At 39.0% G+C, this 26,234-nt stretch overlaps 1 protein-coding gene across 1 annotated transcript in view; it reads left to right on the top strand.

The window, feature by feature from the left end:
• LOC102779707 (uncharacterized) overlaps positions 1-12,516 on the top strand; it is a 29,202-nt gene extending 16,686 nt beyond the window's left edge. Inside the window, exons 21-37 of the mRNA XM_087841192.1 lie at positions 386-522; positions 1,197-1,232; positions 3,424-3,552; positions 3,779-3,895; positions 3,979-4,147; positions 6,731-6,856; positions 7,929-8,110; positions 8,240-8,422; positions 9,327-9,466; positions 9,604-9,764; positions 9,868-9,897; positions 10,046-10,090; positions 10,655-10,783; positions 11,259-11,460; positions 11,634-11,809; positions 12,151-12,262; positions 12,378-12,516. Of these exons, the coding sequence (XP_087697318.1) occupies positions 386-522; positions 1,197-1,232; positions 3,424-3,552; positions 3,779-3,895; positions 3,979-4,147; positions 6,731-6,856; positions 7,929-8,110; positions 8,240-8,422; positions 9,327-9,466; positions 9,604-9,764; positions 9,868-9,897; positions 10,046-10,090; positions 10,655-10,783; positions 11,259-11,460; positions 11,634-11,809; positions 12,151-12,262; positions 12,378-12,516 (2,213 nt within the window). The remainder of the gene's footprint in view (positions 1-385; positions 523-1,196; positions 1,233-3,423; positions 3,553-3,778; positions 3,896-3,978; positions 4,148-6,730; positions 6,857-7,928; positions 8,111-8,239; positions 8,423-9,326; positions 9,467-9,603; positions 9,765-9,867; positions 9,898-10,045; positions 10,091-10,654; positions 10,784-11,258; positions 11,461-11,633; positions 11,810-12,150; positions 12,263-12,377) is intronic.
• Positions 12,517-26,234: the final 13,718 nt, after the last annotated feature.

Below are 26,234 nucleotides of genomic sequence, written 5' to 3'. Positions count from 1 at the left end.
AATGTTTGCTGTTATCAAGCATCATGCTATTGACATTTACTTTCTTTTTTTCACGAGTCATATTTCCATATTTAATAGACAACTGTGAGTAAGTATTGTAAAAGTAAAAGTTTCGTAAAGAATATTAATTTCACACCCACACACAAGTCAGGCACTGGATAGGCAAGTTGGAACTGGATAATTTTAACTCGCTTCCTTGTGTTCCTAATGTCCCTGGCACACACTATTTTAAGGAAGTCACACACACTAATTTACAGGACAATATTCTAGTAAACAGTTGTGGGAGCAGAGTAACCCTTCTCTTCTTCAACCATAGTGTGGGTGGCGTCTCATTGAAGGAACAAACTCCTCAAATGCTAAGAATTCCTTCCACATTTGTTTTCAGCTACGGGAAAGGCTGTTGCATTCCCAGACATGCCTGTGATGTGGAGAGTCCTGCTACTGTCTGCTTGTGTCTACATCAGTCTTCTAGCTCAGAGCTATGGAGCTCTGGTTATTTCCAGGAGAGATGCTCCAACACAGGTATCTTAAATAAGCTATGTACACTTTTTGGATGTAAAGAGACTCCTGTTTTATTGTTTTCTTTTTCAGTCCATACTTTTTTTCCCCATTATTCCTTAATAGAGTAAAATTGGGAAAAACTGTGGTGTCATATCTAAACATTTCTTTTGAAAGAAGTGACATAGTTATTTGAAGACATAACTCTAACCTGTAACTCAAATTGTGAGCTTTACAAACTTTGTTTATTGTCTTGTTTTCTTTCATGGTTTCACATTTTTGCAGAGACTTGTAGTCTGGAGTTAGGCTGCAAAACCAGTCAATGTCAACTTTCAATTTTGAAAATAAATACACTTGAGTATTGCACAATACTTCTTCAGTTTATACAGGACAGAGCATGAGTCACAACTCAGGGAGTGACTATTGCATTTACATCTGAGAATCTTTTAGAAGCGCGGTGTCTGGAAAACCTCTACAAGACGTAGAGAAGTCTGTTTTAGTTGAGATTAAATATTAAAAAAAAAAACAATTTTTCAGATTGGCATAATTGGTACATGGTTTAAAATAAAGCTCTGAGAATTCAATGCAGAGGTGTCATTGCATGTTGTAGGTGATACAAGCAGTTTTTATACTTCTCTTTTTACAGTCATCTTTTTAATTGTTTAGTAACATTACAGTCATTCTGTGCTGTGTTCCAGGAAACCAAAGAAACCGTGGGCATCAGGTCGATGAAGGTACTCATGTCACAGTGTCTAATTATGAAAGTAGACACATTTGCTGATACTTCATTCTGCGCATTGTTTATATGTCATTCATTTATGTTTTGACCCTGCTAAACACGTTCATGAAAATATTTATCAATTTTCTTTTTACAGAAAAGAAGTTCAAGCTCTGCAAATGTAAGAAACAGAGGCGGACAATTTTCAAAAATAGACCCTGGTCAACATGACTTATAGCTTCTAACTTACAGTAATGTTACCAGCTTTTTCCAAAATGAAGTCCATACTTCCAGTAAAGTTTATCGCTTCCAGCTGCACTTGTCCCACTTGTCTCGCGAAGCCACACCAAATTACTATCAGAGCTGGCCTACTGGTATTATACAGCTAATATATATATTGTTTAGTATTAAGCTTTGCTTGTTCCATATTCAGTTTTTCAGCAAAACGTGTTTGAGTCCATAAGAAAAGATTCATTCTTATATCTGGAGGAATAAATATATTTCAATAAATATTAACATTAGCCCACGACTTTGTTCCAGTTTTGAATTTTGGCCCACTGTGTATTTGAGTTTGACACCCCTGCTCTATGCTATGCAGTGCTGTGAAAAAGTACTTGCCTCTTCCTAATTTCTTTCTTGGCATATTTGTCACTCTTAAATGTTTCAGATCATCAAACCAATTTTATTATTAGACAAAGAATAAATACAACATCCAATTTTTAAATGAGGATTTAATTTATTAATGTAAAAAGTAACCAAACTTATTTGGCCTTATGTGAAAAAGTAAAATCATGAATTAACAACATTAGTTGGAAAGCTGTATTCAATTTCACTAGCCACACCCAAGTGTGATTACTACCAAACCTGTTGAATCAGGGAATCGCTAAAGGTATAACCGGTCTGACAAAGTGAAGCAGGCAGAAAGATTAAACAAAACCATGACATTATTATGCCATATTCTGAAGAAATGGCTGGGAAATAAAGTCAGTGAGATCTATCAGTTTGGAAAGGGTTACAAACTATTTCTAAAGCTTTGGGACTCCAGTGAACCATGGCGAGAGCCAATATCCAGAAATTGACCAAAATTACCCCAAAAGCCATCAACAACTCATCCAGAAGATCACAAAGTTCATTCTCTGGAGCTCAAGCACACCTGGGTTATGCAGCAGGACAATGATCTGAAACATACTAGCAAGTCCAAATGGCTCAAAAACCCCAAACCAACCAACCAACCAAACAAACAAACAAACAAAGAAAAGCAATACAGGCCGATCATGCTTAAAAACCCTCCAGTGTGGCTGAATGAAAATAATTTAGAAAAGTGGACCAAATTCCTCCACATGCGAGGTGATTTCAGACTCATTGCCACTTATTACAAATGCTTGATTCCAGTTTGTGCTGCCAAGGGTGGTGCAACCAGTTATTAGGATTAGGAGGGAAAGAGTAGGGAGCCAAATGGATTTAATAACTTTGATAACTTTTTCTCCCTTAATAAATGCAATCATCATTTATAAATTGCATGATCTGAAGCATGTAAGTGTGAGAAATATGAAAGAAAAAAAAAAAGAAATCAAGAAAGAGGCAAATACTTTTTCATTTTTCTTGTGCTTTTATTAAATTGGTTGTTGTAAAATTTATAATTGTTGGGTTTACACTGTGGGTTGTCATTTATGCTTAGAAATATATACTCATATATATACTTTTATAAGTTTTATAATCGATTGCTTAATGTTAGAGGTCTGATCCTTAGCAGTCTGAAAAGACTCTGTGTGCCTCCCAGAGCACTCTGGCAAACAGACACATCTTAAGGTCATGAGAGAGGTCATACCTTCTCTTACTGATTTATACTATAGGAGGACACCTACTCTGTATCTGTTTAAGTATAAGAGCCCTTTGTTTAGGTGGACCGCTGGACTCCTGGCACCAGCATTGGGGAGTCTTCACAGGGTCACATCTTGACCACACACACACGTACACACAGACAAGATACTCTTTGTTCACATCTATACCTGTGTAAGACGTCATATGTTAATGAACTTATGCATATTCATGTAACCACAATAAAGAGCAGTGCTACGAGGAGCTCCTTCAGAGAACAGTGATATTTTGGCAAGATGTCTGTCCTTGTGTTTTTACAATGTAGCATTTAAGTATAAAGGATATATGTACAATAATGTAAAGTGAAATTAAACGTTTCTGTTTCTCAGGCACACATCTCATTCTCACCAACAGTGGAGCAGCAACAGAAATGTCCAGGTTGTAAGGGCTCATTAATTAATGGAGATTTCATCATCAAGTATGATGTGAAACGAGCAACAAGCCTGGGGGAAGTTCAGGTCAGCTGATGAGACAGAACTTAAAGCAGCACACAAGCAGCCTTTATCTCAGCTAAAGCACAGAATTTTGACTGATCTCAAACACTCTTATAGACAGCAGTTTTATTTATAGAACTGGAAGATGCAATCATTATTTTGCTTTTAGTCTTACGTTTACTTCCCTAGCTGTATTTGTCTGCTATACATTTCCTTGCTCATCTTGACCCAAAGTACTCTTTCCCTTCAGGCAGTAAATGGATACTTTGTGCACTTGTTTTCTCCCCCTGACCTGGCTAGAGTCCCAAAGAATGTGGTGTATGTAATTGACACTAGTGGATCGATGCACGGAGCAAAGATTGAACAGGTAGGGGACTAATTAGAGGCAAATTACATACTGTATGCATGACAGTGTGTTCATCTCCATATATGTTTTGTAAACATATAAAGACCCGAGAATCAATGGTTGCCATTCTGCAAGACCTTCACGAAGAGGACCACTTTGGTATCCTCCTGTTTGAGCATAAGATTAGTTACTGGAAGGATTATCTTACCAAAGCAACAAAGAGAAATGTTTCTGACGCCATTGACTATGTAAAGAAAATACAGGACAGTGGAAGTAAGTATTGCTGAATTTTATATACAGTGATTTTTTTTTCTTTATTCTGCTTATTATCTGCATTATTGAATGAGTGAAAAATGGCAAAATTCTGGGTCATTGACAACTGCACAACAAGACTGTCATCATTCTGCTGTGTTACTGTTATATAGCTAAAACAAGCAACTCTGTCAAGTTTTGAGTGTCAGGTTGCCACTAAACATGTACAGTTGTAATCAGACGTTTACATAGTCATCACGGGCATGAATTTCATGGTAATTTTGGGCTTTTAATGACTTCTCTGAACTATTCTTTTTCTAGAGTGGATTGATTGTATGGCATACTTTAATGAAAAAAATAGACAAGTTTTAATTTATTTATGAATTTCTTTAGTCCACACATACAAACACAAAACAAAAGTATACATACACCCATTTAAATCTTGTTTTGACAAGGCTAAGACCTTTTAACTTCTTGTTAGTCATCATGACTGATTAGTTATTTGCCAGTATTAAAAAAAAAAAAAAAAAATTGTTTGTTATCTCTCACTGGATTGATTTTTTTTTTTTTGCGAGAATGTCTCATGACAGTGACCTAAGCAAGTGCGACGTTCGTGGCAACAGCTGTGTGCAGATCAACAATGGATAATATATCGAGTGGGGAGAGAGTATGAGCGTGCAGCGTTTAAAGCGTGGAAGTACTGACCTTATTTTGAGTTTGATTCCATAAAAAGTAACAAAAACATTAGTGTCTGTTGTGCGTGGGAAGAAAACTTCTTTTTACAGCAAAAAACCCCCCCTAAACTTCCAAGCAAGCACCGAGTGCCCTACGGCGTAATGGGAAACTCACAGAGAAACTCGCGGATTCTTCAACTGACCACTGCGGCACACCTACACCAGGGTAAACCTCCGCCTACCCCACTCCTGCTATACAGGTGAAAATAGAGCAACAGGACCGCTAGTCTTTGATTTTATTTTATTTTCTCCTGTGTTTTCTTTGCATCTATTTGAAAGAGTGAGTGTAAACACACACACACACACAAAATTATGTGCTGGAATGTGCAGAAAATAGGTTTAAATGTTAAACAAATTTCTTCCAGTCAGAGAATGTTAAATATAATTACATTTTTGCTTGATGCATAAATTTAAAAGATTAAAACTAATAAAACAAGTTTTAAAAAGAGACTTTTCCATTTGATTACATTTTGTATGATGGATTATGCAGAACAAGTAGAATTGGGCTGAAAGATCTATCGCTTTATCACCTATTCAGGTTGTAAATCGTGTTTTTTAAAAAGTAACTAAGTAATTAATTACTTTTGAAAATAAGTAATCAGTAAAGTAACATGATTACCTTTTTCAAGTAACTTGACCAACACTGGTGAGAAGACCCAAACTGTCATCTTCAGATGGGAGGAAATTCATCAGGATATTGAGGAACGTCACAGAAACCACAAAGGCTCAAGGCTACAATGAACTGGAGACTGCTGGAACACCACCTTCACTATCAAGGACTGAGAGGGTGCCGACCAAGAAAGACACCCCAGCACCAAAATCGACATCTTTAAGCTCAAATGAAATTTGCAGCAGTCCACATGGACGAGTCAGATGTTCTTTGGGGAAAAGTTTTATGGTCAAACAAGACAAAGATTGAGCTATCTGATGTCAATGACGAGAAGAATATTTGGAGAAGTAAAGGTGAGGCTTTCAAACCTAAGAACACGGAACAGGCTGTCAAGCAGGGTGATCATCATATATTCGCTGCAAGAGGTACTGGTACATTGCACAACATCAGTGGAATAATGAAGAAGCAGGATTACCTCCAAACTCTTCAACTTCACCTCAGATCAGCTGCTAAATGATTGAACTTGGACACAATCGGGTGTTCCAACAGGAAAATATTTGAAGCAGGGCAACAATGACCTTCTGAAATTAACTTTCTAAAGCCGCAGCCTAAACCCTATTGAAAATCTGTGAGCTACATTTTAAAGGTTTATGCCTCTAAACCAACTGATTTAAGCTAACTGTACCAATTCTGCTAAGAAGAGTGATTAGATATAGAATTATGCCAGAAGCTTGTTGATGGCTATCAATCAATCTAGTTGAGGTGCAACTTGCTAAGTGATATTTAATCCAATATTACGCAGGTGTATGTATATATAATTTATCCATGTGTAGATTAGAGAAATTTATTAATTTTATTTATTTCTTAAACAATTATCCTGTACAATTGTTTCACCCTGGACAAAGAACAATTCAATGATTAGTGACCACAGACAGCTACAGGAAGTAGCTGCCATGGCCAAGAAAGAGTCATGCTCAAAATACCATAGAAAACAGAGTAATATTATTTTTTTACACTTTTAGGTTTTGTGTAGATTAAACAATTAAGGTGGTGTTTTCATTTCAGAACTTTAATAAATGTCTTGAGAACTTTTGTACAGAGCTATAGTCTAACTAAACTGAATCCAGTCTTCATGGAAAGACGTAGTGCATAGAGAGAATATTATCAATCTTTTGGTCAAGGCTTAACAAGTAAAAGAGTAAAGTAAAAGTTTGAACATGATGAGATTTTCATGTTACTCAAAGCATCGTTGCTTTTCAGGCACCAACATCAACAGTGCTATACTGGATGCGGTTAGTTTGCTGAAGAAAGAAAGAAAAGAAAAGAAAGTTCCAGAGAGGAGTATGGATATGATTTTTCTACTGACTGACGGGATGCCAAACAGTGGTGAGACTATCTTAAACATTCTGTGTGTTGAAAATTGTGGTGGATCCACAAATGGGACAGCAGGGAGAGACAGGGGTCCGGGCTGCTCTGGCGCCCATGCCGGCTCCCCGGGTGAGGGCCGCCAGGCTCAGCGGCCTCAGTTGGGCGATGGGGGTAGGTGGTGGGGCGGGGCCTGCAATCAGCCAGGACGCAGCCTGCTGCCTCACCCATCCCCACTCCTTAGGTGGGAGCGGCATGTGGCCGGCAGCTGCTCACCGGAGGAAGCCACGAAGCAACTGCTGGCCCACCACCAGCTCACCCACCTGCTCACCCTGAGCTAAGAACGCAAGAGGAACCTGTATCCCGCAACATTTTTTTACTCATTTATAATTTATTTATTTATTTTTGTTTTGTTTCACACATGGTACAGCAGTAATTCATTCCCATACACAACCTTCCTTTCAATTAAAGTAACACCGTTTCCATGCATGAAAAGGAGCAGGAAGAAGAATAAATTCTTATTGATACCTGCCCCCTATCTGTGATAATACAAGTAGGCAACCAAAATTACAATTTTCTGCACATAACAAAACAAAACAAAGCAAACAGAACAATATACTCAACAATGAGCAATACCACTAAATATCAAACTAAAAGGATCATTTATCTACAATTAAATTCTATTCTTTTCAACTTCTTCATATTGGTTTATCATTTTATTCTTATAGCAGATTTTAAATTGAGAAACATTTATACAACACTTAAGATGATCACTGAGAGAATTCCAGTTTCTTATGCCTATGACTGTTGGACACATTTACCTTTGTGTGGTTCGAGCAAACCGGTGCTTAAAATAAAACTTCCTTCTGCCGTCCCCATTTTCTGAACACAATACAAATAAACTTTGTAACTTAAGAGGTAGTGTTTAATTTTTTGCCCTAAACATAATAATAGGAGATAAATGAATATTAACAATGTTAGGGAGTAAGATGGAACTGATTTGTTATGTAAAGTTGACACCCAACTCGACAATTTCATTGGAAATGGAAGCTTTTTAATGCATGCCCATATGTAAGTGTGTTTGTGTCTGCAGGGGTGACCAGCCTCCAGCTAATCCAGCAGAATGTATTTTCTGCTATTGGAGGAAGCATGTCTCTGTTCTGTCTTGGATTTGGAAATGATGTGGATTACTCCTTCCTGGATGTTATGTGCAGGCCAAATAAAGGAGTGGCCCGCAGAATTTTTGAGGGTTCAGATGCTGCCATTCAACTCAAGGTAAGGCAAGAAATTGAGAACATTAATGACTGTAACATGAAAATCAATGCAAGTGTAGAAATGCTAGTTTGTGCCTTACATAAATGGCAACAATTAGTTCAAGAATTTCATTTTGTGTCTTTGTTGCAGGGTTTCTACGAGGAAGTGTCCAGCCCTCTGCTCTTGGAGGTGGATCTGCGTTATTCAGAGAATACAGACTTCTTAACCAAAACCCACTACAGCCAGCTGTTCAACGGCTCAGAGATCGTGGTCGCTGGTCAGCTGAAGGAAAATGACGTGGAAAACTTCTTGGTGGAAGTGTTTGCCCACGGGGTGAGAAAAGGGAGAGCACATTATTAAAGTATTTACTTTACAACATGAGTTTGACTTCAGATCTATGATCTCATACAAATGAGCCTTATTATCCAGTCTTACTGTGGCTGAATATGGAATTTCAAGAACTGTAAATGAAGCGAGCTGTAATTGACTGTTGTAGTCCGAACATCAAGTGGAGTCTCGTTACTTTTCATTCTTTTCCGCTTTCAACTTAACATTCTAAGCTAGTGGCTTTCATCCATCTTTATACTTATGTGAAGCACAATACTTATGCTTATAAGATTAGATCTGTGTAAATACCTTAAACTATGACAAAGTTAGTACTACGTTCCTACCAGCATATATCTACCCACCTTACCAACTGTAAGTGCTTCATTAACTTCAACTCCTTAAACTAAAATGAAAACAAATCTGTGTGTGGTGTTCAATTCAATTAATGATGATATAGCGTCAAATCACAACAATAGTCAGTTCAAGACACTTTATATTGTAAGGTAAAGACCCTACGTTAAAGACTTAAAGAATAAATAAATATATAGAATAAGAAAAATGTTTAATGCTAAAGTCATAAAATGTGTTAATATGGATGATGGGATAAAGCCCCATTTTCAAAGCTCATGTGATATTTATGTACTTTACTGTAAGCGGAGTTATTTAGCCAGCTTCATAAAGCTATCATGAAAGCTTTGCTTTGCAAGTTGAACAAGCTATAGACGCTGCAGGTACTCTGCAGATTTGGAAAACACTGTCGACACCATCTCAGATTCTAATAATTGAATATCTATGAAACGTAATTATCTGAAACAATATTAGCATGCTGATGTTGGGTTGCTAAAAATTAAAAAAAAGTTGAGTGGCTGCACAGAATAATGTCTGTCATTAAGTTTTCCTTTTTAACAAGTCTGAAGAGAACTTTGTGGCACAGGGAAAGGCCAGTGTGACTGACTGGCAGACAGTGTACCCAGAAAAGGGGTACATTTTTGGAGATTTCGTTGAGCGTTTGTGGGCCTACCTCACCATCCAGCAGCAGCTGGAGATCAGGTTGGTTCATGGGGAAATTTTTCTGTTACCGTGCAAATAATTTATTGATGGTGATTTTTTTTTTTATTAAACATTATGTTATACATCATAATAAATTATTAACGTCATGTCCATCTTGTCCTCTGTCTCTCTTCCAGTGCCCTCAGTACTAAAGAGGAGAGAGGAAATATAGAAGCCAAGGCTCTGAACCTGTCTATGAAGTACAACTTTGTCACCCCTCTCACATCCTTGGTGGTCACCAAGCCTGAAAACGAGAATGGAGCTGATCGCTCTTTCATTGCTGATAAAATGACTGAAAGTAGGAGAAAGAAAATCCACTGCTTATTAAATTAGCAGAAACTTTCTTCTCCCATCACTTTGGCCAAAATAACTTTCTTTTTCATTTCTTTCCTATTTTACAGGCCAGCGACAGCAAGCAGAAAAACACATGGGTATGGGAAGTCTTTGAATGTAATTTAATGTGTTTTCATTTACTTTTTAAACTGCTATAAGAGAAGAATTTCCCAAATCTGGATTAAGTAAAGCCTTTCTTATCTTATTTGACTTACACAATGCACATGAAGGAAACTGTGCTTTTAGCAGGTGCACATGCATCGCCTGCTGTCGGCTCGCGTGTAATTGATGGTAAGTGTTTCATATGTAACATTTTTACTGACTTAAATAGTTGACAGGTGGTTTCGGTGTTTTTTTTTGGTTTCATTTCATGCTATTATAATAGGTAAGCATTACAGCTTCCTTATACAGTTAATGAAAACATTCATAGAAGACTCAAGAAACTCAGGAGTTGTGAATGTTTTGACCGTCATTATTTAAGAGGTCTGCCATATCAAATACAATGTTACAATATTAGTAATACTAATGTATTAATGGGGTGATGGTATGTCAATTTGGGCCAAAATGTCTGAGAACTGTTACCAGGGCCTTGTTTAACACGTTTCACAAAGAATTAAGGCTGCTCCCAAGGTAAGTGGGGTTCAGCCTCGTACTACCAAGATGTACCTAATAAAATGTCAAGTAAGTGTATTTGACTGAAAACATTTAATTCTGAAAAACCAGGCTGTACACTGCTGTCATAAGGGCAGGTAAGATAGTTTTACTGTTGGTGCAGACTCTGTTTTATTATAATAACACACCTGTCAGCTCAATAATTAAATTAGCTTTTTACTCAGATATACCTTTTTTTTCCAGACTTACTTGCTGCAGTTGATGGAGATCCCCATTTTATGATAGAGCTTCCAGATAAAAACGACGCTCTGTGCTTCAACATCAACGACAAACCAGGAACCATTTTCAGTCTGGTCAGAGACCCCAAATCAGGTCTGTCCTGAGTCTTACTGAAGGACTCCCCAAACTTTGATTCTGTTCATCTGGATGTAGCGTTTTCAGTGGGAGAAACGTTTCGTCACTCATCCAAGTGACTTCTTCAGTCTCAGCTGACTGGTTTCCCCAGTCTCATAAATGGTACATTTGCATAACAACTGAAATTAGCACTACTGTAATGATCAAGGAACTGACCTCCCAGCCCATTGTTCCTTCAGTGGGCTGGTTTCAGTCATTATGCAAATGTACTGTTTATAAGATTGGGGAAACCTGCAGTCAGCTGAGACACTTGGATGAGAGATGAAACATTTCTCCCACTGAAAATGCTACGTCCAGATGAATAGAATCAAACTTTGGGGATTTACTTACCTGGATGATTGAGCATGCATCAAGAAGGTACTAAAGGACTCGTTCTAATGGGAGAATTTTCTTTTTTCAAATTTTCCAAATTCATTATCCTCCCTCATTTCAGGCTTTGTGGTGAATGGCCAAATAATTAGCAAGAAGAAAGTTGCTCTGGATGGTAACGTGAACACCTACTTTGGCCGTTTTGGTATCACACATCAGAAGCTGGGGGTGAGACTGGATGTGAGCATTCAGGATATCTCTGTTTTCTACAACGACAAGCAGGTCAAGCTGCTGTTGTCTGATGCCACCTCACTCAGAGATGCCAAGTGAGTAAAATCCCCAGGCAAAACACATGCGTAAAGTTGAAATTATTAAATATTTTAAACCATTTTTCAGTCCCACTAATTACAATATGTACTTTAATCACATTTGCAAATGGCGTTAGTTTTTTTTCCTTCATTTTTTCACGTGTTTTCCAACTTGGATGCCTCTGACAAAGTATGGAGCTCAAGCTAGTTAAAAACTGCAGTCTGACAGTTACGCTGAGGCACTCAGTGAAATTCAGGGTCATCAGACACACAAAGGTTTGGAAGAGACGCCACGACCACCAAGACTACCTGGGTTTCTACACTCTGGACAACCACCACTTGTCTGCTTCAGTTCATGGTCTGCTAGGTATTAAACTGCAAGAAGCTTTGATATAGTAATAAAGTGACTGTGTAGCTCACAGGTGTCGAACTCCAGGCTTCGAGGGCCAGTGTCCTGCAGGTTTTAGATGTAACCTTGATACAAGACAGCTGAACACACCGTAAAGGCTAAATTACCTCCTTAACATGTCTTGAAGTTCTCCAGAGGCCTTGATTCAGGTGTGCTGACCTAGGGTGAGATCTAAAAACTGCAGGACACCGGCCCTCGAGGCCTGGAGTTCAACACCCCTGGTGTAGCTCCTTTGTTTTTACTAAAAACTAATTCTTAAAACAGAAACAAAAGATGTCACATAAGCTATTTTCCTACAGGTCAGTTCTACCGTGGGGTTGTGTTTGAGCTGACAGACCTGCATCCAGGTGAAGGCCAGGAGAAACTGGATGCCACCATGTACGTGAAGGGGCAAAGGCTGAATGTGACAAGGTGAGACGACTCCTTAAATTTTAGAAGTGCACATAATATTCACTCAGCCTTAAAGTTAGTTTTCTTTCATTTATGTGCAAATCATCCTTGAAAAAAACATCTATATATTCTGCAGACACTGGCAAAAAGCCTTCAACAAGGATGTGAAGAATGGAGAAAGCATCGCCTGCTGGTTTGTTGACAATGAGGGAAGAGGCCTGATCGATGGAACAGCCTCAGACTACACCGTGTCAGACCTTTTTACGGCTATTTGAAAACGCAAAGTGCGATCAGCACTGCACTGGGAGCTGCAGGGTAGATTTACATGCTCTGGGTGGTGTGTGATGAGAAGGCATTGTAGTGAGTCACTGGGTGTTTTCTATTTCAAAGTGACACATGCAAAAACTGAAAGCAAGTGCATGTTTATATTAATGCAAACATATCACGTTACAGTATATTTTGAGTGTACGTGTCTGTGTCCGTCTGGCATTACAGAGTGTAATCGAACTGAACCTCTCCTGCTAAACGTTATTTAGTCAAACAGCATCAGTGAGATAGTTTGCTTGACTCACACAATGACAGTGTGTGAGTCAAGATAGATTTAATGATGACACAAATAACATGGCAGGTAAAGCTTTATGAATAGTCTGCATATATGACATACTGCATTCATTTCTCTATGCTTTCTTGGAATTAAATAAATATTTTGCTTTTTAAAAAAGTGCTCCCTGTCAGCATAAAAAAAAGATATTGGACTTGAGAATGGCACACGGTGTTCACATTTTCTGCGCTTCAGCTGTTGAAAAACTGGTTAGCAGGCTGAGTTTGGTCATGTCAGCTGCAATTATAACACAGATGTCATCTAACTGAGTCAAGCTCAACAGTAATAAAACAGAACTTATTGTTGTGGCCTTCAAAGCCATACTCCTGAAGATTGACGATCTACTCACCGACATAGTCGGTCGCCACATCGTACTATCCCCAGAAGTTCACAATCTGGGTGACAATTTGAGCTACACACTTCCATTCCAGGCTCATATAAATGAAATGTCACCTGATAAGCACCCGTAGCAGAGACCCTCATCCATGACTTTTTCACCAACTCGCTGGATTATTGCAGTGAGGTCCTGGACAGGCTCCAGTATGTCCAGAAACTCAGCTGCTAGGCTTCTAATATGCACCAAGCTCTGGGAACACATCACCCCCACCCTCATAAATTTCCATTGATTCCTGGTCACATCACGCATTACTTATATCCTTTTTCTCACTTAAAAAACCCTCAATGCCCTGGCCCTGCAGTACTTGTCTGACTTGATGCACCCATACACACATAGTTTCTGAAGTCTTCAACCATGAGTGTGTGCTTTCTGTCCCCCACAGTTTGGCAGCCCCCCATCCCCTGGAACCCATTAACCTCTCGTTTATTTATATACTTTTGTCTTTTGATACTCTTTTGTAAAGCATCCTTTGGTTTCTTGAAAGGCGCTTTACAAATCCAAGTTTACCTCGTCTTATTTCCACCTCTCAGACATCTTAGTCGGAGCTCCATCCGAGCCCGAGTCTTTATCTTCACCACCACCAGCATGTAGACACCACGGGGCTCTGTCCTAAATCCTATCATCTGCTGGGATTCCTTACTTGATGGGTCATCAGAGTTACAAAATACATTAATTTCTCTATCTCAATAAATCATGTTCAGTTCTTCCAAGTCATCTCTTCTTATTGAAAGAACGATGTGCTTTATTTTTGTAACCGCTTTGCATTAGTACACACATTTTCCTGAAAATGCTGTACATGTAGATATACAATATAAATGATGGTTAGTTAAGATTTGGGGCACTGTTGTGTTTTAATGTGAGTTTCTGTTATGTGTTTGGTGGGATTTTCCATTTCAGTGTAGAACTCAGATAAATTGTGATCTTCTGGGGTTAGACGTGTAACAGGACCACTGGTTCGGATTGTCCTTGTGATATACTTGGGTAATATTCATTTGATCTTTTTGTCTTGTGTTTACATTATGCTCTAAAGCTTCTGTGATCATAAGTTAACTTTTGATATTTTGAGTTTACCTGTAATGCATGACAGCACTAGGCTATAGTTCAAATGGTGGCATAGACTCTGTTTTGTAGTGATGTGTCCTGTGTGTCGAAGCGTCGAATCGTGTGTCGGGTAATCTCGGGGGCGTGTCTGTGAAGCGCGTATCGAGGCTTGCTTTGATTACGTATGCAGTGACGTTCGAGGCCTCGCGGGCAGTCCGTACCACGTGACTGATTCAGGGACTGGTTCACCGGTTCGCGCCAGATTCGAAATAAAATGGGCAGAAAAGCACAGCTGATTTCCCATCACACTGTGTTGTGGAATTAGATTGTGTACGTGTTACATAGTTACTTGAGCATTTCTTCTTCGATGGAACCAGGAAGGAAGAGATTTTTTATTTTATGTTATCTCTCCTAATAAAGTATGCACACAGTAATAAATATCACAAATGATAAGCACCATAATATAAATAAACAACACTACAGATCCTATAATCTGATTTCTGTCTTTTAGTTTATTAAAAAGTGAAGCGCCAAATACTAGTTTGTGTAATTATCCAGATGTACATAAGCATGATTACACAGGTACTAGCGGGTTTTGATTATCGATTAAAATCGATTCTAGCTTGGATAACGTGATATCGATTCATTAAAATCCTGAATCGATTTTTAATATAAATATTACTACATTTCAACCACCACCAAAACACCAATTCTGCACAAAGACGTGCAGACGTGCAAAAACACAAAGCGCTGACGCGTCAGAATCAGTGAAATGTCGCCTTTCTCACCAGACAGCACGGACACGGTCGGGGCTGAAAGCCGACAGCTCACTGATTCTAATCTAAGGCATCTGCTGTGATGCTTACACATTAGATAAAGTCTCGAAAGTGTCAGCTTTCTTTTTATAGTTATAAAAATATGCAAATGTACTAATCTATGATCTGAATTATACTATTGACTGACTATCTGAGGCTAACAGTTACACAAACATACCAAAACTCTGTCCTGATAGTTTCCACTTTCTCTTTTGTATCACACATACTGAGACAATATTCAGGATAAATAACCAAGAAAACAATTTATTTATTCAGTTTAGAGGTTTACACATCATTATAATCACAGAGCCTTCACTTGAATTGTCCACTTGATGGCGCAGTAGAGCAAATGAATCATCACAATGCTTCGAACCATGAGTCGACCAATTGGGTGGAAAGCTTCAGTTCATCATGAGGCTTCATCTCACCATCACTACTGTTTTGCATTGCATATGGGTATATGTAATATTAATTATATTTCTGAGTTACCTGGCCTCCGCTCCAGTCCTTCCTGGTTTGGCTGAAAGAGGAGGCTGAGGGTGGAGCTGGTTTAAATGCAGAAGCCAATAGAATGGACTGGACCATCTATTGTGATCATGTAGGGGGAATGGGTTCTTCTTGAATGATGGTTAGCTATTATCTCTCTAGTTTTCACCTTTGGTGTATATAATGGTTTATTCATTTGCTATATAACTGGAGCTGTTTCTCATTTGGGCAGGTCAGTTTGTTGAGTTATGGTTTGTTAAGTGACTTTTGAGTTGAGTTTTGTTAAGTTAACCTCTTTTATGGGCCCACTTGGTTTTTAAAAAAAAAGTTTATTTTTGTCATTTTGAATTTTTGGAATCATCTTGTCCTTTTTGGCGTATAATAAAACCCATTTTTTGAAGATTACATTTGTGCCTGTGTGTTCCTGGCTGCTCGGTTCATGACAGTCCTTTTTAGAAATATTTGGGAAGTTAGTTATGACTTTAAAGCAGTAGTTCTCAGACTTCAGAGGGCATATCCTCCAATTTTTATCATAATATAATTAACATTAAAATTTTATCAATTATTAAATCTTTTAATCTTTTTAAAACGTTCCTCTAAAAGGCTGCTGTTGGTTGAATAACATTACCTTAATTGCTTTATTAATTTCCTAGCTCAAGCTGTCTACACTAATTCCCTTTATTCAGCCAGTAATAAAGAGTTTGTGATACAGTTTCTATAAGAAAATGTATGTTGGTGTAAAATTTATTAAATAAAATCGTGAATCGTTGCCCTTGTGGCTCCCTGCAATGTGAAGTGGTGGGGTTTGGAAAGCTTGAAAAGTTATGAAACGTGTCACACACATCTGGCACGATCAAGACTTTCATGTTTTATGGCTCTGATTATTGAATATGGCAAAAAGGACCAACATGGTCTTTGGTAAGTTCAAAGTAAACTTGACTATGCTAAATTGCGAAACTTTTAACTTTTCGTGAAAGGATGTGTTTGTGTAAATTGTGTAAATCGTGCAAATTATTATTATTATTAATATTGTTATTATTCAGAGTTGTGCTTGGTAAGCAGTAGATGCATCATTGTAACTGCTCGTGCACTTAAACATTTTTTTTATTAAACAATGCCTAACTCGTTATTTCAATAACTGTATTTCAGTGACTTCATGTTTTCACATTTGATAAAAAACAATATCTATATAACTTTTCTAAATTTGTTGACGTCATGCATCCTCAGTAAAAACTTTCAGCCTCAAAACAACCTGTGATTGTATGCTGACAAAGCACTGTTGAACGTACTAACGACAGCTGATCGTTTACGTCTGTCCTCAGTAAGTCAGCGCAGCAACATGTTCAACTCATCATTAGTAGCTCATATAAACGTGCGACTGCGCCACCAACTGGAAGTCAAAGATATATACACCACTCACAATGGGACAATCAATAGTGAGATACTACAGAGAGAGATGAGGTGCAGTGGAAATACTTTGAAATGAACAAACATGGAGAGACGATGGCAAACAGCTCAGGTAAACCTGCACCTTCAGTTACAAAGAAAAAAGCGAACGGTCCAACTGGTCACTAGCTTATAAGATGCTAATGCACGAACGTCTTCTTTACGTGTTTTATATGCTTAATATCACATCTCATAAACAACCCAGAATTACTTTGTTATGTTTACTCGGTTTTGAATTGTTTTAGGAAAGATTATAACGACGTCACATTGAAATAAATATTGCCTTATGTGTAGGCCAGAGCCCTGCGGTGCAGGCTACCCTTACAAACACCTTCTGCAAGTACAGCCATTTGTTAACAGGCAGTGACCCACTGAACACGGTACTCACCTGAGGCAGGTAACATGGTACAGACCTGATTTAAACGCGCGGATATGAGGTACGTCATTCTTCCAAGACTGCAAAACCGCAAAATGGTTATCACGCGGTCTGTGTGAGAGAGAGAGAAACATCTAACAGAAAAAACACAAAGGAGGCAGTGACAACAGTTCAAAGTTGTATCACCTCGCAATGACTACAGATTTTTCTTTAGTTAATATTATTTTGTCATAAATAATCGAAACTATATCCTTTAGAAAGCCTTTACAGTGCAGATACAGTGAACATACCTGTGGTCACTGACACATAATTAGAAAACCTTGTGTTTGTTTGTTTGGACAAAACCGAATGTGATGTTTAGTTGGCCTAATCTAGGTAGCCGGTGGATAGAAATACAATTTCTTTGGCAATATTATTTAATTCCATACAGAACTCCACCTGAGCAGAGGTCTGTTCAAAAGAAAAGTGTGCCACACCCAGGCCTGATTACTTTCAGACTTGTTGAGTCAAGAAATTACTTAAACAGAACCAGTCTGACAATGTAGGCTTACAGATCTCAAAAACCAGCACATAATGCCAAAATCATTGACGTCTATCAGTCAGGAAAAGGTTACGAGGCCATTTTTAAGGCTTTGGGACTCCAGTGAACCACGGTGAGAGCCATTATCCACAAATAAGAGAGAGTCTGGGCAAAAATGTCATCGGTGGGAGAGGTCCAAGGAGAAAACCACTGCTGACCAAAGAGAACACAAAGGCATGGCTCACGTTTGCTTTAAGGCACCTTGAAGTTCAACTTTCTGAAGTCCTGTTGAATCTGGTGTAAAACTAACCAACAGTCAAAGATGTTGACGGTAGTGTGATAAAACGGGGCTTTTTTCAGCTTCAGGACCTGGACTACTTGCTGTAATCGATGGAACCATGAATTTTGTTCTCTGCAAGAAAATCTCAATGGAAAAATGTCTGGAATCAGTTCATGTGCTGAAGTTCAAGCACCCGCGGGTTAAGCAGCAGGACTAAGATGTTTTAGCATGACCTTAAACGGGCCTTTTATACTTGAATCTCCTAATGTGGCTCAATTAAATAAATCTGCAAAGAACAGTGGTCCAAAATTCTTCAGCCGTGATGTGAAAGACCTTTGGCCAGTTATCACAAATGCTTCATTGCAGTTCTTAGTGCCAAGAGTGGCACAACCAGTTATTAGGTTTAGGGGGGATTTGCTTTTTCACACAGGGCCAGATAGGTTTCATAGCTTTTATCCCTTAATAAATGACATCATCATTTATAAACAGCAATTTGTATTTACTCTGGTTATGTGTCTAATATTGAAATTTTATTTGTTTATCTGAAATATGTACATGCGACTTTCACTGCATGGCATTTACTACACAGCGGACACATTTTTAGCAGAAAAGTTCAGGACATGTTGAGCCATCAGGATGTTCACTGTGAAATGTAGTAACTCCGACAGTTGTCTTATTAACAATCACACACACAGTTTTGTTGTATGTTATTGCATGCATGGGTGGTTTGGTGCTGTAGTTGCCCCAACGCAGTGAGCCTGAAATATATTGTGTTTGTGTGTCTACGCGGTTTTGTTTTGTTTGTGTCTTTGGGACCTTATCCAGTATAAAAACAGATCTCGTCAGAGCCAGTGGTCCTCTTGGGGACCAGTCCCTGCTCCTAATGAGGCCAACTGTAATTTAGTCGGGGTCTTTACTGCACAAAGGATTTTTATTTAATTGTCCTTCAAATAAGTTTCAGCCAGAGCCAAAGTAAAATTTTCAGCACTATAATAAAATTATTTTTAATTGGGGTTTCATTTACTCAAGCATTACAGACAACTTTGTTTTTAAAGTGGTCAGAAATAACAGAAAAATGCATGGATTTTAGTTAAATATGGTAACACAGACTGATTACCTTTACAGTACACTGGCCAGTTGTGCGTACATGCATACTCGACCCCCCCCAAAGGCACATTCTGAGCAGGGAAAACCCCGGTGGTTTGGACTGGGGTTTGGCTAGCCACAGAGAATAGAAGTCCAAGTGATATACTACCAAGAATAGCTGTGCAAACTTGTATGAAGGATGTGAAAACTCCTTGTACTGTTACAACTCTCCGGCTCCTATTACACAGTGTGTGCACTAACAGGTCCAGGGCAAGTGTGTTGACTCAGGTCATGTCGGAAGTTCAGGAGTTGAGAGGGATTTTCTGAAGGGGGTTCTTTGCAGAAGTGTTTGCCTATGTGTGTCCATCTCTTTGTATGTATGTGTTAGTGTAAGCTTTGCTGATCAACGCCAGATGTCCACGGCTCACAGTGTGGGCAATAGCTTCAGAGGGCCCCACTCCAGTACTCTGTTTGGCCGTTGTTGCAGAAAATGCCCGAGTGACTTCTTCACACATGGCTGATATTAATATCTTTGCCATTCGTCTCACAGATCTCCACAAGGTCACTAACATCAGGTCAATCTGAATTAAAGGAGGTTTTAAGAAGGAGTTTGTGTAGCAGCAGCAGGGTTAAAGTGTAGATCTCCTGGTCCTCCACTAGAGTGCAGGAGAACTTCAAACATGTAGTATCTGTAAATTCAGGCTCTGTACTCAGGCTTGCACACAGCAGTTTCCTGAGTGAACTTTGCAGTTTCTCATGTACAGCAGTACAATTATTTTCACATTTTATTGTAGCATAGATATTATATTTTAAAGAAGAAGGCTAATTTTCCATGCAAAATAGAAAAAAAAGTTTTTATTTTGATTGGTGATGCCTAATCTGTTGATTGGGATTTTGATTAATCAGTTACCTGTCACATGTCCTATAATGACAGAGCAATACTAAAGATGTAAATGAAATAATTCATTCCCATCAAGAAACATTCAGTTAACTCTGCAAAAGAGAGACTAGCAGAAAATCCTCACATACAGGAGGCTTTGTGTTCTATAGGACTTGTAACTAATTGCTTCAGGCAGAAGTTGATTATTACTGAAAATCATGGAAGTAAAAATAGTTGCATTGTCCTTTTCTTTACTCATCAATGTACATCTTACTTATTTTATCGTTAATCATCTCTCCCTCATGAACCTTTCTTCCTCATTGTACACAAACCACGAACACGCAAGAATGCCTGCCTCAGTCACACAACATGGCATCTCTCTGAAATCTCCCGAGTTTGTCACGTTATTACTTCTTGTCACTTCTTTCCATTCTGAACTTGATCTTCTTAAACTATGTTCTCCGTCCTCCCCTCGCAGGTCTTCCCCCCTCGCCCACCCGTCTCTCCACCTTTTGTCCCCGTGTGAATATTTCACATTGCTGCTGCCGCTGGTGCGTGATGCGGGAGACTGAGCGCTCATTGTGTGCACGCAGTGTGGGCGCTGCGGTATGTGACTTCTTGCCGTGCGGTGTGTCGTGACAGGCGTGTGGCTGCTGACGCCAGCCGGCCGACTGCCCGTCTGTCTGTCGGTGCGGTTACACCTGACTTGCGCTGACATTGCTGTACCAGCACACACGTGCGTATTCACATATAGATCATAAAGGACAAGGCGTGACTCCTGACTGTAGACTGTCTGCATGGCTAAATGTGACACATGTAATGAAATAATACTTTTATTTCTGTGCTTATTTTATGAATGCTGTTTGAGCTCATACGCTTAAGTGCATCTAACCCTATAGCAGTAGACATTTTATACTTTCTTTAAATGGGCTGTGTAGGTCAGTTCTGAATTGCCCTGGAAGGCTGGGCGATATTGCGGCGCACCTTGGTGTAATCCTTGGTATTTAGTGTGTTCTCTCAGGCTGCCGAGTTGAAAAGTTGAACCTGGTGTTGACCTTCTCTTGAGAGCGGGCTTAGCTCTGAAGTCAGGCGCAGGCCAAAGGCACAGGGAGGATATTCTCAAGTTCCTCTTTCACTCCCTCACGTGCACCGCTCCGCTCCTCTCCATGGCCGCCGCCTCCCCTCCTCCTCCTCGCATACGGAAACAGTTAGCATCTGTGATAAGATGTTGAACATATTTTTGCTATTTTATCTCATCGTGTTTGTTTGTTTGCTTGCTTCTCCGTCGTGACGAAAGTCTTGTGTCCTCTTGTCACAGCGTTGTTAATCACAATTACATCTGATCTAGGTGCAAGGATTTGGAGAGAGAAGGAAGGAGAAAGAGACTGAGAGGGGCCTAATGTTTATCACTGCAGGGAGTTGAATTCCAGATGCTGAGATAATGAAGAAAATAAGCAAACAATTATGCAAAAATAGACAAAGTAGGGGGAAAAGGCACAAGCAGACTGACAGACGACAGAAGAGATGTTCAAGCCAAACTGGACACGTTTTTATTTCGGACATCACAGGGTCACTTTAACATTTTACTTGATGAAACCTTGCCTCAATGTGCATCTGTATGTAAGTGCAGCTATGCAGAGGTTTAACTACTGTGTAGGACTTACAAATCTTATCATGTATCGTATCGTATGCCTCTGACTTTTGCTAAAGCAACATGACCCAGAATTCAAAACCAAAACTAAGCCTGACATTCTTCCAGTCCAGCAGAGCGAGAGAATACATGGCCTACAAATATGAGTCTGACAGTAGATGTTGAGTTGTGCTGCGCTCCATTCTCCATCTGTTTTAGTTTTGGAGTGGTTGTGATAACCTCAGCCTGACCCCTGATTGGTCTAATCTCACCCTTATCTTTTCTCACTGGTCAGCTGACAGAACGCCGCGCTGGGATTGGTGGGCGCTCGGCTAAGGAGGAGGAATTGGTTTAACGCTGTGTTGGGGTAGCAGTTAGACAGTGAGAAGTTTAGTCCACAGTCTAAACTGTAGCAAAGCTTCAAAACACAGAAAAACAAGCAGTGTTTGGAGCGGGAATTTAAAGAGCCAAACACTGAGCTTTCTCAGGCAGTAGCTCAGGAAATAATCCTACATGACGGAATGTCAGTGAATTCAATCTAGGTGTCTGCGGTAATAGTTGAGTCAAACATACAGTGCGTCTTTGGAGAATATTGCAGGTACCCTTCACGTTTACACTGATTACATAACTGCATCAGTGTAAAAGTGTTTTCCTTTACTGTAAAATCACAGTGATAAGAGCCTGTAAAGCGCTGTGGTCGTGCTACTTTAAAGTTGCTGTAAAAGATACGACAGGCCGCTGACCGGCGTCGCAGCCTTTCCAGGCAGTCTGTTTGGAGGGCAGATTTAGAGCCAGATTAGATCAGAGGACCACTCTGTTTATTTGTTTTGTTTTGGGAGGGGCCGAGCTCCTGAGGGATACCCCCACCCCTCCACCCCGCCACCCATCCACCCACCTACTATTCTACTATCCCTCCCCAGGATTCCCCCTCCGGGCACAGTCAACTGGAGCCCCCCTGACCTCTCTGTCACCCCTTCCTACCCCACGTTAGCCAAGGCATCCTGGGAATAAAAAAAAGAAAAGAAAGTGAAGGAAGATTCTGCTCTCTCTTCGTGTCTGCTGAACCAAATCACAACCAGACTTTTTCATTCGCGGATATAGGGCAAGGCACACTGCCACCCAGGTAGGCAACCCTGGAGCTCTATCAGAGGTTCATTCCAGTGAGCTGACTTTGCTTTCATGTGCATGTGGGTCAGATGTGTTCTTTCACACCCAGTCACCATTCAAGGTGAAAGGATGAGCTGTGGTTGCAGCCGCATTTGTGTCTCGAGTGTGTTATGTAATAATTTATAATTATCAAAACTCCTTAGCTTTGCTTAGCTTTGAGAACAAATGTGAGTATATAATAATGGTTTGGTACCTATTTTTTTTACTGCTTATGAAACATTCTAGCTTCCATGACTGTGTACAGTCATCTCATTTTCCACCTATTCCCATGTCTTGTCAGTGAAACACTACCCTTTTCTTCCGTTCCTTCTCTCTGTCTATCCGGGGTATATGAACTGCATCAGTCAAGCACATGCACTTTCACACGCGCACATTGACACACACCAACAACGCTCCCCCACACCTCTGCTGACCTCTTCTTCATCTCCCACAAGGCCTTTGGGGTGAGGCAGCCTGGCACCAGACAGTTATTCAAACCCTCAGGCAGATACACAACAGGTCAGAAACAGAGAGGGTTAGTGAGAGAGTGAGTGAGACAGAGAGCAGCTGATTATCCACTGATTAACTGGTGCGTTAATTCTTAGAGACAATTATGACAAACTAACAGCTGACGAAGTAGCTAAAAGTTTAATGTGGGTCAATCAAGCCTACTATGTCCAAGGGGGAAAAGGCTGGAAAATTGTTTGCTTTGATGTTAAAGACAATCCAAGCTAAGCTAACAGTAAGTAGTATAACGACTGTGTCTGGTAGTTTGGGATGGATCCTGGATAGATAAATGATACAGTTACATATTTTCATATGTCATTATTAGGGGCGGGGGAAAAAATTGATACTGTGTAGTATCGTGATATTTTGTTTGCTAATAATGTATCGATACAGGGACAGCAGAAATCGATATTTTGTTACAAAAAACGTTTTTGTGGACTGGAACATGCTCTGACTTCAGAGCATGTTGATCCTTTTTCTGAGCAAGAATCCTGACATTCCTTCACTGTCCAAATGTGTTTAACTTTTTTTTGGCAGCAATAAACATGACAGTTTACTTATTTTAATTTAAGACATGTTTTATTTTAATTAAGTTTAAAACTTTTTTATTTAATGTAAAATTATATTTTGTTTTAATTTACTTTCAAATTCTTCAGTTGCTGAATGGGCTGCATAGTTTTCACAAATTGCATAGTTCAGAATAGCTATAATTGTACCAGATGGTTGCATTCAGTTAAGTTGGACTAGACTGTAATACAAACCGTTCGGTTTGTCAACAATAAAACTGACTGAAATGAGAGAAAGACTGAGTGTGAGACTTAAAATGAATATTCATAAAGTTTACCTTTATGTACAGAATCTGAATATCGCAAAATATTTTTTAAAAATTGCAATAATATCGTATCGTGCATTAAGTATTGTGATAATATCGTATCGTGGGATGTATGGTGATTCCCACCTCTAGTCATTATATACATCAGAATGCATTTCTTGACCAGCTACAGCTGCCATCATTATCAGAGGAGGAACAAGAAGTACTGCATAGTACAATGGAAGACCTTAGACATTAGTACCTGATAGAGTTTTATAAAAAAAAAATGTAACCCTTTAAAGCCTGTACCATGAAATAAAGAACATAAAATATGTTTTTAAAAACAGAGCATTTATGGAACCGTTTGACAAATTAAAAAAACGTAATGTTTATTTTAAAATATTTGTATGGATCAAATATGATACACTAGCCCTTATCTTGATACGTATGAGGAGTCCCTTCATAGAGGAACTCTTTGAGATTCATTAAGATTAGCTCTAACAACCCTCATATTAAAACCAAATAAATCCCCAACGGAATGTTCATCATATAGACCAATTAGTTTAAATTGGATTTGACACAAAAATCCTTAGAATACTTTGTAGTTATCTGCACAGAAGCTCCCCAGCTAATAAACAATTATCAACAAAGCTTTGTGCAAAAAGGCGAGGATTCCACAATTTTAGGGCAGCATCACATTTCTGTATTTGCAGATTATATCATATCTTTTCTGACTAATCTAAAAAAATGCAAAAATAATTGGACGCTTACTGATCTGTACATTCTATACATTTGTCACACTTAAATTTTTAAGACCATCCAAAAAATGTAATATTAGCAAAGATAACACAATTAAATAAAACATGTAGTTTTTAAATGATGACAAGAGGGAAATCCTGATTCGACTGTGAGGTAGATCAAAAGATCTCGGAAAGTACGTTGGCCAGAAAACATCTTGATAATCCCGAAGACTTTTAGTGAAAACTTCTGTGGATTGACGAGATAAAAGGTGAACGTCTTGGAGGGTTTGAGTCCCTTTATATCTGGCTGCTTTGCTGCTTCAGGACATGAATAACTTGCTGTTATTGATAGAACCGTTCTCACTGCCAAGAGCGGCACAACCAGTTTAGTTTAGGGGCGATTAGTTTTTCATTTAAAACTGCATTTTGCATTTACTCAGGCTGTCATTGTCTAATATTAACATTTGTTTCATGAAGTGATGTCAAGTGGGGCAAATATGCACAAAAGAAATTGTAACAGGACAAATACTTGTATTTCCATTGTTGGATATATAAATATATTAAAAATGACTATTATGTCTAAATCCCCCCATTATTTTCAAACAATCCCATTGCTGGCCTTAGGTTATTATACTTGCCCTGTGAGAGCTAAATGGCTGCTCAGCTGACTTCAGCAAGATACTATTTCCATACAACACTACCGCAGCCTGGGTAAGACTAGAATTAAAATCTACCATGGATGCTTTCTTTAAAAATACATTTACAGTCTGGCATGTTGCACAGAAACATATGGTTGACAGACCTTCATTGTCCCAGTTTACACCTATCTGGGGTGATAAACAGTTTATACCTGGCACAAAATGCACCTTTAGGTAGTTTTCTAAGACAACTTTGACCAATTGTCTCAGAGATTCAAAAGAAACACTTCTTCAAGTATTTACAGCTAAAATAATGTTCTCATTAGGCTTTTAAAGAATAAACACGTAATGTGCATACCATCATCAGCACTTAAGGAAATCACGGAGAGGACATGTGTAAGTATTATGGGATATTAGCTATGTATCCTAGTGAATAATCACAGGATAATTAAGTGATTGGAAGATAGATATGGGAGAAGCTATCACTTGGACAAAGTGGAATTATGGCTGTTTTAGTCTAAGTAGCTTGCAAAGAAAAGCATCTGGACTTCTTTAAGTTTCCTTGAAGACGTTTCACTTTTCATCCGAGAAGC

Source organism: Neolamprologus brichardi, chromosome 5, assembly GCF_056152115.1.
Source record: "Neolamprologus brichardi isolate AB-2024 chromosome 5, ASM5615211v1, whole genome shotgun sequence".
NCBI classification, from domain to species: Eukaryota; Metazoa; Chordata; class Actinopteri; order Cichliformes; family Cichlidae; genus Neolamprologus; species Neolamprologus brichardi.
Note: the sequence above shows the minus strand (reverse complement) of the source record. Positions and strands in the feature narration are given on the sequence as shown.